The 13,105-nt window shown below is 35.3% G+C and overlaps 1 protein-coding gene across 5 annotated transcripts in view; it reads right to left on the bottom strand.

Moving 5' to 3' along the window:
• Nucleotides 1-13,105, bottom strand: part of PAFAH1B1 (platelet activating factor acetylhydrolase 1b regulatory subunit 1) — a 76,037-nt gene that overhangs the window by 25,008 nt on the left and 37,924 nt on the right. For all 5 annotated transcript variants that reach the window (XM_007485780.3, XM_056819642.1, XM_056819641.1 and 2 more), the window contains one exon: nt 10,001-10,209. In XM_007485780.3, the coding sequence (XP_007485842.1) occupies nt 10,001-10,032 (32 nt within the window). In that variant the 5' untranslated portion in view covers nt 10,033-10,209. The remainder of the gene's footprint in view (nt 1-10,000; nt 10,210-13,105) is intronic.

Genomic DNA, 13,105 nt, shown 5'->3' with positions numbered 1-13,105 from the left:
CAGGCTTTATAAAATATCATACTCTCCAAATATCTATCCAAACTCACTTTTTATATTCCTGTTCCTGTGGAAAAGGAGGCTCTTCTTTCCAAGACCAACCTCTCTCCTATTTACTTATACACCTACACCTGGGTGGCTTTGAATAGCCAACCTCTCAAAGCTCTCAGTTTCCTCATCTAGAAAATGAAGGGGTTGGGCTACATCATCTTGAAGGGTTCACTTTTAGCTCTAAATCCATGACTCTATGGCCTGAATCTCACTTATCATTGCCCCAAGCCCTATCTTCAATCTTCCCCATTTATTCGTCTTACTCTCCCCACCCCTACCACAAGGCTCCAATAAATAATACCTCAGGCTTAAAAACCTTCAGATATCATACCCCCAAGTCACAATCTTCTGCTCCATCTTTCACTACCTACCTGCTAGAAGGTGCTTCCTATACTACCTACTTCTCATTTCCTTCAATCTGGTTTAGAACCCCACAATTTAAATCCTAGAACCTACTCTTTCATTACCAATTATTTCATTTGCTACATACATTCCAATGGTCTTCTTTCACTCTTCATCTTCCTTGACTACTCTTGTAAGCAAGCTGATCTCTTTTCTGCCACCTTGATTTCCAAAACACTTTGCCTCTGCTCCTTGCTAAATGAGTGATCTCAGGTAAATCAGTTTACCCCTGAGCTTCCAATTTCCTCTTGAGTAAAACGAAGGGGATGGTCTGAGGTCACTTGCAACTCAACACTTCAACCCTATCTCAAAACTCTCCTTCTTCACCATCTCCAGCACCTAACAGCACGGTGTATCCCCAAACCTGTCCCCTTCTCTTTATACTCTCTTCCCTAGTTATTTCATTTGCCCCTAAGAGTTCAAAGCAACATTTTATTGCAAGATGACCCCATCAAATCTACATTTCTAGACCCAATCAATCTTATTCCTAAGCTCCAATTCCATATCTATTTCCTCTTAAGATACCACCTTCTTTCCTAGCCATCTCAAATAAATTATGCACAAAATATTAACATATTCCCCTCTAAATCCACCTCCCCACCCTGTTGTAAAACTTCCAAGACATTAGGAAACTAGGTAGCACAGTGGATAGAGAGCCAGGCCTGGAGTCAGGAGGACTTAGGCTCAAATCTGATCTCAGACTAGCTGTGTGACCCTGGGCAAGTCACTTAACCCCAATTGCCTACGCCTTACCACTTTTGCCTTAACATTGATAACCAAGATAGAAGGTAAGGGTTAAAATGAGAAAAACAAACAACAACAACAAAAAATTTTCAAGTCATCCTTGCTTCTGCCTTTCACCTTCAGGCCCTCAAAACAAGCACTTGCCAGAAGTTATTCATTTGTCTTCCTATCTCTTACATCTATCCTCCTATGCCTCAAATGACTTTTATAACAGTCTAGGTCCTCAATACCTCTAGCCCAGATGTATACAATCTCCTAAATAGTTTCTCTGTTTCCTTATTTTCCAATTCATCCATTATATAATTGCCAAAGTAAACTTCCTATGTAATAATTCTAATATATAGTGCACTCTTCTCAAAAACTTTCAAGTACTCCTAAATGCTTATATAGGACAACATTAAACTCTGGTTGTTATTCAAGGTCCTCCTCAATCTTGCTTGTATATAGCTTTTTTTTCAGACTTATTTCAAGTTATCTTCACACATTAGACATGCTAGGCCCAAAGGATTACTAGATTTTCCCAAAGCACTTCTTTTGAAGCTCCTACATTTTACAGAAGCCATGAAAAGTCTTTCCAATCACCTCAATATAAAATGTACTCCCTGTATCTCTTTAAGAATTGTTAATACCAGTCAAATCACACTGCAACAGAGAGAGAGAGAGAGAGAGTGTTTAATGTCAAATACTCTGCTCCAGAGTCAGAAGATATAGGTTCAAATGATGCAAAATGAAGTGAGCAGAACCAGAACCATTTATGTAAAAACACTGTAAATATAATCAACTTTGAAAAGACTTAAGAACTCTGACCACCACAATGGTCGTCAACCACAATCCCAGATGTCTCATGATGAAGCACTCTCTCTACCTCCATCCAGATAGCCAACTTGATGGACTCCAGGGGACAGCCCGAAAAATCTTTTCTTTTCTTTGGACATGGTTAATGTGGAAATGGTTTGCATAACCATACAAATTTGTAACAGTTTTGTTTTTCTCACCTTCTCAGAGGGTGGCAGGAGAGGAGGGAGGGAGAGAAAGAATTGAGAACTTAAAAGAAAAAGACAGCAGTTCAAATCTTCTATTTGGCATTTATGACTTATGTGGCCTTGAGTCATTTGCCTAGTATCTCCTTGAACTCATTTCCTCATCTATGAAATGAGGGGCTGGACTAGATGGCCTTTAGGTTGCCCATTTCAACTTCATATCAATGATGCTAAGAGCTACCACAATATCAAAAAATCTTATAGAAACCATGCTAATTCCTGGTCTTACTTAAAGACATGCCAGAAGACAAAATTTTGTTATGTCAAATCCTGATTAATCAATCAAAAAGTATTAATTAAGCACTATCATATGCCAGAAATTGTTCTAGACAATGAAGATAAAATTACAAAAGTGAGCTAGCCTCTGCCCTCAAGTGTGTATTCTACTGGGGGAGAGAGCAACAGGGAAGAACATGTTCCCAGATAAGTAGAAATAGGATTATTTATATAATGAATACAAAGTGATCGTTGGGGAACATCAAGGAGATGGTGGAACCAATGAAAACTTGGGGAAAATCAGGAAAAGTCAATCTTCAAGGAGATAGTACTTAGGTATGAAGAGAAACATGGGTTTCAAGAGGCATTTGACCAAGCAGGAATAAGAAGGAAAAACATTTTAAGCATAGGGGTCAGCCTGTGGGAAATTGAAAGGAATTGGGGAATTCTTAAGAGGCAGAACTAGGAAGAGGTGCAATCCATGAAAACACAGTGATGTAATATCATGAGAGGATTCTGGGGAAAAGGCCAATTTGGATGTGTATTAGAGGCTGTGTGAAAGGGAATAATATACACAAGGCTGTACAAAAGTAGTTTGGGGCCAGACTATGAAGAGTTTAAAATCTCAAACAGAGGAGTTTGTATTTGATCCTAAGATAATAGGGAATTAATTTAAAGGTGGTAGGGAGGGCATTTTTTACATTTAGCATGATTATGTATCCAAATATTCCCTTACCCAATAAATCTTTCATTGGAACAATATCAAAAGATAGTTAAAGCAAAAACCAACTGATAAATACCCATTTATTTCAAGCATATTCAATATGGTCAAATTCTAACTCAGCAAAATAATTTGGACATTTAGTCCTTCCAACTTGGAGCTTTAACCTATTTTTCCAGAGTATAAAACTATAGAATTCTAATATAAAATTATATAAAGTCTCCTTAGACTTGATAATGTAGAAAATAATACAAATTTTTAGTTGTTGAAAAAAATTTTAACCTTGTGATTTATGCAGCTGGGCACACTATCCCATAACTTAAAATTCATATATTTTTCAATTCACAGTTTAGCATTTAAAATATTTCTGAATTTATCCAACACACAAAGCATATTCTTAACTTGATATCAAATATCCACATTCTGTTTGGTATTTAAAAGGTTTTATTTGCTATGAATACTAATTTTTTCTAAATAAGATCACTCTTAGGAACCTATCTAGAAAACACACCAGATCTAGCATTGGGTAGAACTTCAATGGAGAACTGAAGGTAAAATTTGAATGACATATGATGAGGTATAGAAAAGTAAATGCAAACATCAAAGTTTGGAGTACAACATTATCACTATCTTCCCTTTATTTACTAAATTAACTCATATCAACATTGTATCAGAATGTGCATACTATAAAAATTTCCTTTTGTCTATTATTTCTGGTATTTCAGAATCCTATTTTGAAGTGATTAAGCAAAGCACATCACTTACTACTCTCCTTCTCTGGACCTTACACATAATTAAGTGACCATTAAATGTTGAATAAATTAATGTACTGCTTGTAGGGAATAATAATATAATCTGTTCCCTTCCCAATTCAAAAACTAAGACAAGTTTCTACTCTGTGCCTGAGTTGCTCATAAATTTAATACCAAGGAATTAAAAATTAAGCTCCCCCTCTTGCAAAATAATTTCATTACTATTTCTTAGTTATTAGAGATACCATATAAAGTTAAAACACTTTAAAAATTTAAGATATTCACTGATTATCAATCATTAGCCAACAATGCCCAAATGCTTGATTTTTTCCCTCCCCTCAAAATGAAAGAATTGAGGTGTCAACCACACTACTGGCTACACATATAATCCCAAATGAAGCTGAACCAGATTGAAATACAACTGAGAAATACGTAAGGGAAAAAAAAATGGATTAGTGTCCATCCTCCCATCCATCCCAAGTTTAACACCACTGGTCTAGATGATCTCTAAGGTGCTTTCCAATTCTAAATCTTAGGCACTGAACTGTATCACCCAGTTTCACTTATTCCTACATACCATACCCAGGAGAATTTCTGATTTGGATTCTAGACTACTAACAACAAACAAGAGTATTCAAGGCTGTCCCAATCTAGCTTATTGAAATAAGAATCTTCAACTAACATCTTCATGTCACAATTTCTCTCAGTTTATAATATGCTTTGCTGTAACCTTTACATTTTACCTGCTGAATACAATTTGTTCATCCATGCCATTACTATTCAATCTATGCCTTCTCAACTTTGAAAACCCTGCTCAAAACTTCATAGAGTATCCTATAACTAACCTCATCAACGTATACTTACTATGTGTGTCCTTTTTTGTGTATGTATTTAATATGAATATTAATTTGCCAATGAAGCCACTTGTTAGAAACATTTTCCCTTAAGTTATAAATTGTAAATTTTGAAAAATTTTCACTGAATCAATTATAAATTAGAACCATGGGGAATAAACTTCATAATCCCAGTATTCTCTCAAAACAAGGAAGCTATAGGTTAAGTAGTAAATAAATTCAGCAAAGTTCTTGTGATTGAAGAAAAATGGGGTTTTTGATCATTTCTCACAACCTCACACACATAATGAAATAGATAAGAGTCAAGAAAGCTAAAACTACAGAGCAAATAGACTGTGATGATGACAAACGGAGAGTTGAACTGGCAGGCAGCTGAGAAAGCCAGGTGGCTTTTGACATCAAGGTACTCCAGAATTCTTGATCAATGACACATATAAAACCCTATGGAATTGTTCGTTGGCTATGGGAGGGGGTAGAGGGAGGGGAGGAAAAGAACATGAATCATGCAACCATGGAAAAACTCCAAATTAATTAATTAAATAAACTTAACTTTAAATAAGAATAAAAAAGGTATTCCAGAAGTCTCAAGTGCAAACAAGTTCATGCTCTGAGAAGAATATAATCAATGTTTGTAATATGTTGAGTACACACAATTTTAGGTTAAGAACCATGATTGTGCATAAAAAGCCTGGCTGGTTGGCCCATTCCCTGCCACTCATATGGTGGCAAAGTCCTAACTACAGGAAAAACAGGGAGGAAAAAAATAAATGGCTTCCTTAGTGCTGACCTTGCAAACCTAAACTTGTAAAATGACAGTAACCTAGCATAGTTGCCTTTTTTTTGTTGTGTTTTTTCCCCACCAATTAGATTTTAAGCGCCAAGAATAGGAACCAGAAACATTGTTAACTAATGTTAAGAATTTATGAGAGTAAAGGCAAAGAACTGACTGAAAAATTCTAGACAGAATATTATTAGAAAACTACTAATAGCATCTAAGAATTTTTCAGATGAACAATTGGTCAGTTTCTACTTAAAAGTTTACCTACTTGGCTATTGACAGCTCCTTAGCCTGATCACAAAGAGTTTCAACAGTCAGCTCACATAATACAAGTAGCTAGGTAGACAAGGAAGAAGTCCAAGAGTCAAGGTAGTATCTTAATGCAAAGTAGACAAGACATACTGCCTTTTATAAGTTGGTTTATAGAAATTACTTCCCTATCATGTCCCAGTCACATTAGTCCAAGTAGGCCATCTTTCATCTTCATCTTCATCATCATCATCATCATCATCTTCATTTATGTAGCACTTGCTATGTTCTAGGCACTGTGTCTATGACAACTGCTTTACAAATATTATCTCATTTGATCCTTACAACCCTGGGAGCTGGGTGCTATTATTATCTTCATTTTATAAAGAAAATGAGGCAAACAGGGGTTAAGTGACTTGCCCGGGTCATATTAAGTGTCTGAGCCCAAATAGGAATTCTGGTCTTTTTTACTTTAGATATACAACTCTAGAACTGCTCCACCTTGCTGCCTTACCAAGTTTTAAATCCTCTTTAGGGGTAGCAAGGTAAGAAGGATGAAGTAATCTTAGCCAGTCATCCATAATATACCTAGGCTATTCTGTCTTCTGTTTAGTCATAAATAACGGCTACCATGAGCAAATTCTGCCTTGCAATCTTAAAGTGCTATAAAAATGTTATTTATTATCATTTTTTATTATTCTAAAGAGAATTAATAACTAATTCTTGATATCCTCAAAAAACTAATGTTGAAATCCTACCAGATTACTCAAGTTTTATTTCTTGGCTTTTTTTCCACAGGAACAACTAATTACAAGTAATACTTCTAAATATTGGTTACATTTCATATGATCATTGATTTAGTGCTGGAAGGGACCTTCAAGGGTCTCATTGAGTACAATTTCTTTTGCTTTACAAATGAGGAAACTGAGGCCCCCAAAGAGGTTAAGTGACTTGCTCAAGGTGACACACCCAAGGCAGAATTACAACCTTGATCTTCCCGATTCTTGCCTTTTAACGCCAAATTGCCATCTTATCTAGGCATAGGAGTGAAAGCTATTCCACTTCAAGAAAATAGCACAGTAGCCTGTCCCTTTATCACTGTCAATCAGAATACCAAGCAGAACAAAATACAAAGGAGTACAAATTGAGAGATTACAAGAGATTCTCCAACTAATTCAAGGTAGTTAATGCTCTACCCACGACTAATTTTTGCTTCTGTCAAAATAAATTATGACATCTGAATGTTTTAAGATATTTTAACTTTTAGTACTCAAATGAATATTCTTATGAACTTCCTTGACTAGAAATAAAATTCAAAAGGTTTTTTATACAATATTAAACCCAGAAAATGTTTAGTTTTAAATCACCAATTTAAGTTTAGAAATAGCCACATACACATGTTAAAAGTACTTTTTTTCTCCCCCACCCCCCCTAACTCTTACTTTCCATCTTAGAATCAATATTGTGTATTGGTTCCAAGGCAGAAGAATGGTAAGGGCTAGGCAATGGGGGTCAAGTGACTTGCCCAGGGTCACACAGCTAGGAAGTATCTGAGGCCAAATCTGAACTCAGGATCTCCTGTCTCTGGGCTTGGCTTTTAATTCACTGAGCTACCCAGCTTTCCCCCAAAGTATTTTAAATAAAAACTATAGTTCTCAATTTCAGTCAGGATATATTGGAATGGGAAATAAAGAATGTTTGAAAAAACAATGTAAGGATCTTTGCCATGCTATTCATATGCCGTAAATCAGGGGCTCCCAAACTGCGGCCCCCACCGCACTTCCAGAATGGGCACCTCCTTTCATTGGTGGTCAGTGAGAGGAGCACTGTATGTGGTGGTGCCTCAAATCGTGGTGTCGCTCACATAGGGTACTACTTCCAGTGATATAATCCTTTGCATGATGCCTTATTCTGAGAGTAACTGAATGAGAATGAGGCGCCCTGCAAAGGATTATGTGGCTGCACAATGGAAGACATCAGCATGGTGAGTGGCAATCTGAGGGAAGGGACTCCGCAATGTGTATACTGCTTCCTGGTATAGTGGTGGCAGTGATGGGCCTGTGCAAGGTGTGACAGGCCCATCACAGCCAGTGCTGCAGCCTCTGCTATCCCAGACAGTGGTATACAGATTTGTTCATAGCTTTTTGTTGTTTGTTTTTTTAACAGTCCAGTCCTCCAACGGTCTGAGGGACAGTGAACTGGTCCCCTGTGTAAAAAGTTTGGGGACCCCTGCTGTAGATGATGTTTTAAGCTCTTCTTTTCTTCAAAGCTTAGGTTACTAAAAGAGCAATTAACAATTAAGACATTTAGGAATAATTCCCCAGAGATCATTCCAAGTGATCTTTAAAATGAATGTGTTCCTTTTTAGGTATAGATCTAAATAAGCATTCCTCAATAGTTCAATATTGTACCATGTTTCCCTTTATAGAATTCAACTACCTCAAAATTTTATATTTAATAGTACAAATATATGCCGCTTGCAAATCTTGGGTTGTTTTCCAAAATAGGAAGGGAAGTATCTGATTCTTGTAGATGTAAGCTGCTGCTGCTGCTTCTTTTTTTTTTTTTTAAAACCCTTACCTTCCATCTTGAAGTCAATACTGTGTATTGGTTCCAAGGCAGAAGAGCGGTAAGGGCTAGGCAATGGGGGTCGAGTGACTTGCCCAGGGTCACACAGCTGGGAAGTGTCTGAGGCCAGATTTGAACCTAGGACCTCCCATCTCCAGGCATGGCTCTCAATCCACTGAGCCACCAGCTACCCCCAAGATGTAAGCTTCTTGAAGGCAAGGATTTTTGGTATGTAACATCTGATGAAATGAACATGCCCAAATCTGAACATTTACCATTTATTTTCATTCTTAACTGGACTTCAACAAGAAGTGCCCAGAAGATGCAATTTTAACAAGCAAATAAGTGATGCCTTTTTAGACCAAAGAAACTCTTTAAAATTAAAAAAATAAAAATAAAAACAAAAGCATCTTTGGTTAATTTTCTTTAAAAAGCCACTGACTAAAGATTATGTTCTTCCTGAGATGGTGAAACTAGTAGGCAAGTAATCTCAGGAATTACACTCTTTGAATTTGTTTATAAATTAGGAAAATATTTCAGACTAGCGTAAGTGAGAATAATTAAAAATCACCAGATATAAATGTGGTGATTATTAAAGTCACTCACAGTGAAATAAAACATTATCACCCAAATTAGTTTCCAACCTAGCAAAAGTTCATCTTTAATCTCTAAATCTAAAAACATTTCACTAGGAATACCTATGACATTGTTAAAAACGCCAGGAACAAAGCAAAGGCTAATATAAGTTTTCAACTTCGTTAACAAGTTGGTTCTGCTCGCCTCCAGATGGCCTCTTGAGAGGAAAACAGGTAAAAGTTAAGAGAGACAGACTTCAAATCTATGTTGGGAAAGCATTTTAATGATTATAGCTGCCCTCTAGAGGTTTCAAGGAAAGATTCTATGTTGTAGAACATGTACAGATATGGGACATGAATAGAATGATTAGATCACCTCTGAATAGAAAAAGATTGGATCCTTTACATTCTGAAGTTGTGTGGCTCAATTCTATCTTCTTCTTATGTCTATCTTTTATATTTAAGACTTGAACTTTCACCTTTGATTGTGAGAATAGAGAATGACTTCTGGGCAGTTTAGGGGGAAATATAACTAAGTTTAGACGCAAGAATTAAACAGGAGAGATGGGGTGAAAAGACTTTTTGTACATTGGTCCAAATTGCTCTAGCCACTCAAAAAAATGATCATTATTAGTAAGAATTGTCAAAAGCAATAAAGTCATTTCACAGTTTTCTCATTTTACAATACTTGTCATCAAACATCATAATTACTAACTGGCAAACCACATTATACCAACAACCAGAAAAAAGATAAAATCTAACACACTAAAGCATTTTGTAGAGATATAATTTCAAAAAATATTTTAATAAAAAGTGGCATTTTGGAATTCCAAATTCAAGTTACCCAATGCTATCTCAATGGTGTGCTTAAGATAAAAAACTTTCTATCTTAATTATTTAACTATAAACATACTCTATACAAAACTACAAAATCAACAGTTCACACTGTATTTAATAAAGCCTCAAACTTAAAAACCTACATTTTAACCAGGATAACACATTCTATTTTGCCTCTTCTGTAAGAATTTTTCTAAAAGCCCAAATATAACTTACAGTTCATCTCGTTGTCTCTGTGACAGCACCATTGTGGCTGTGATATCAAGTTTCTGCCTCTCCTTCTTCAGGAAATCAGAAAGCTTTATAATCCCTCAATCAGCAATCAAATATGCCACAAAGTGGCGTCCACTATTGGGAAAATAGTTCTTCACAGATGAAATTCAACTGGTAACCAGGAGACGTTCAACAAGGAAAGTTCATTCCACCTAAAGGAAGGAAAACACATAATTTAAATCAAAACAGGATTCTACTTCCATTAAAACAACAACAACAACAAACCCTTACCTTACTAAATTATCCATTCCAAGGCATAGAAGTGTTAAGGACCTAGCTAAGCAGCTGTGACTGTGACTAAGTGACTTGCCCAGGGTTGCATAGCTAAGGAAGCATCTGAGGCCACATTTGAACCTAGGTTTTCAAGTCTCCAGGCTTGGCTCTTTACCCATTGAACCACCTAGCTGCCTCTCCACTTCAATTTTATAATCCTACCCATGTTGTCTGCCTGACATATTGGTTCCAATTTCAATAAATTTCCATTTGGTATTTATCTTCCCTTCATTCTACCAGAGTCAAGGGTAAAGTATTTCAAACAAGGCAAGGAAAGATAGGATCGTGAACAGAAGAAAGAGATAAATTTATTTGTCTAAACTTAAGTGCAGACACGTCCTCCTACTGGGTATATATATATCAGTCAAACATCAAATTCTCATGGCTTCATTTTCAGTTTCCTCAATTGTCAAATGAGATAAGACAGGCTAATCTCTACTCTCAAGTTATTTATAACGCTGAAATTCTATGATTTCATAACTCCATTAAATAATAAGAACATTTAAGAGAATTATCTGTAAGGGAGATAAGCTAGGAGCCTTCTCAATAAAAGAAGTTAAGCAAGGATGCCATTATTGCCATTATTATTCAATAGTGTACTATACGAGGATAGGCAGAAATTGATATGAAGGCATATCTTCAAAAACAGACAAAAAAACAAATTGAAATAATTAGCAAAATAACTATGTTGAATGAAAACAAGCAAAGAAAGGTATATGAAATGATGCAGAGAAGTAATAAGAACTAAGAAAACAACATACATAGTGCCTAAAAACCATGTAAATGGAAATACGCATAAAACAACTGAAAATGAATGTTGAATAACGGCAAATGGCCAAAGAGATGTGAAAAAGACATCTGCCCTCTCCTTACTCCTTTGTAGAAGTTCAAGGGGGGTAATGTTGCATATATTTTCAGACTTTGTGTGTGTGGGGGGGTTGTATTGATCAGTTTCTCTGATTTCTTGGTTCTCTTCTTTCTTTTTTCTTTTGAAAAATTTGTTATATGGAATGAGAAGAGAGGGAAAAATATAGGCGATATATAAACAAAAGATAGCAATAAAATTTTATTTTGAAAACAATCATTGGTAACTTGGGAGAGATATTGTTGGCTGAGAGTTATCATAAATCAGAATGTGCTGATATGGATCAAATCCAAACATCTCTTTACATTCTGGCCTCCAACTTACTTTTCCATTCACATCACACATTTATTCCCCTTCATGCCCTCTCATTTGCTCAGGATTGTACAATTTGCATTCAAGTTCTTAAAGGCTATTTATGTATATATTACATAACATTTCAGCCAAATCGGCCTTCCAGTTCTTCACACATACCTCTTCATTTCTCCATACAGACTAGGAATTACTCACTCTTACCTCTGCCTTCAAGAATTCCTACTTTCCTTCAAAACTGAGGTCAAACATCACTTTTACATGAAATATTTCCTAATCTCTCCAACTGCTTGTGCTGCTTGCTATTACTATCCCCTCTCCCTCTCCCTCTCCCACACACTTTTTTAAAATGCCACTATTACCCCAAACTGAATAGATACTAATACAGGAGTTAATACCTCTAAAAATCACCAACTTTTGATTATTATTTTTTCTGGGAACAACAGTACAGATGATCTAAAGATTATACTTAGTATGGTGTTATACTTAGTATACCCTAACAATTAGGAAGGTACAGATACAAAACAATATTTTTTTTTTCAGTGAATGCTGTATTTAAAAAGTAATTTGCATGGTAATGAGTACACTGGCTCAAATAACATTTTTACACCTACAAGCTACACTAAGAGCTACATATAGATATATTTAAGGGTTGACTTTTAGATACCTATTTAAGTTACATCTTTATGTGTTGGGGGAAAAATTTTAAAGGTTCATAATTATGAGGAAGGGTTTTCTGAAATAAATTTTGGTAGTGTTTCAGGATATACAATTTACATTCAACTTTTAAAGGCTATTTATGTATATAGAAATATATTTCAAGGCCAGATAAGTATATTCATTTGCATATCAATATACAGAATGATCTTTGAGCTCAGATCAGTGTTGCTATGAAATTGTTGCCTAGGCACTAGAAACAAACAGATTCCAAGATGCTTTTTTGGTGAGAAGTCATGTATCCTACATTACATTATCAATTCTAGCAGTCTGTTGTACTCTGAAGACTAAGCTACTGAAATTATGATTAAAAACTAGGCAATGAATATGATTATTGCCATTATTTTGTTACTATAATGTGTAGAAAATGGATACTAAGGGAAATGACTATAACAAGCAGCATAGTACAAGAAAAAAGGAAGGTGGGTCACTTAAAATAAGCCTCATTTTAAATGATTGTATATTAGATAATGATTGTTTCAGAACTACTTAAAGTCTACCATTTGATGTTAGGAAAACAATGGTTCTGAAAATACATAAAGAACTGCTCTGTAAGAAAATATAAGCAAAAAAAAATACTATAAGAACAGATAACCACAAATAATTTGTTTTTTTTTTAACCTGAGGAAAAAGAAATTTAAATCACAATATCCATCTAGCAATTTGTTGTTATTACACATATCAAAGTAAAAGTTTAAATAAAAGGTTACTCTACGGATTAATAAGTTCTTATCTAACAAAACACTAAATCTACTTAACCAAGATTCATTTTAAGTGGACAATTTTCCAATTTTCCAAATAAAATAATTAGCTAATAACATAAAATAATATTTCCAAATCCCATTAAAATATTTGCAAGGGCAACAGAGAAACATAGCAGTAAT

Source organism: Monodelphis domestica, chromosome 2 (assembly GCF_027887165.1).
Source record: "Monodelphis domestica isolate mMonDom1 chromosome 2, mMonDom1.pri, whole genome shotgun sequence".
NCBI lineage: Eukaryota > Metazoa > Chordata > Mammalia > Didelphimorphia > Didelphidae > Monodelphis > Monodelphis domestica.
Note: the sequence above shows the minus strand (reverse complement) of the source record. Positions and strands in the feature narration are given on the sequence as shown.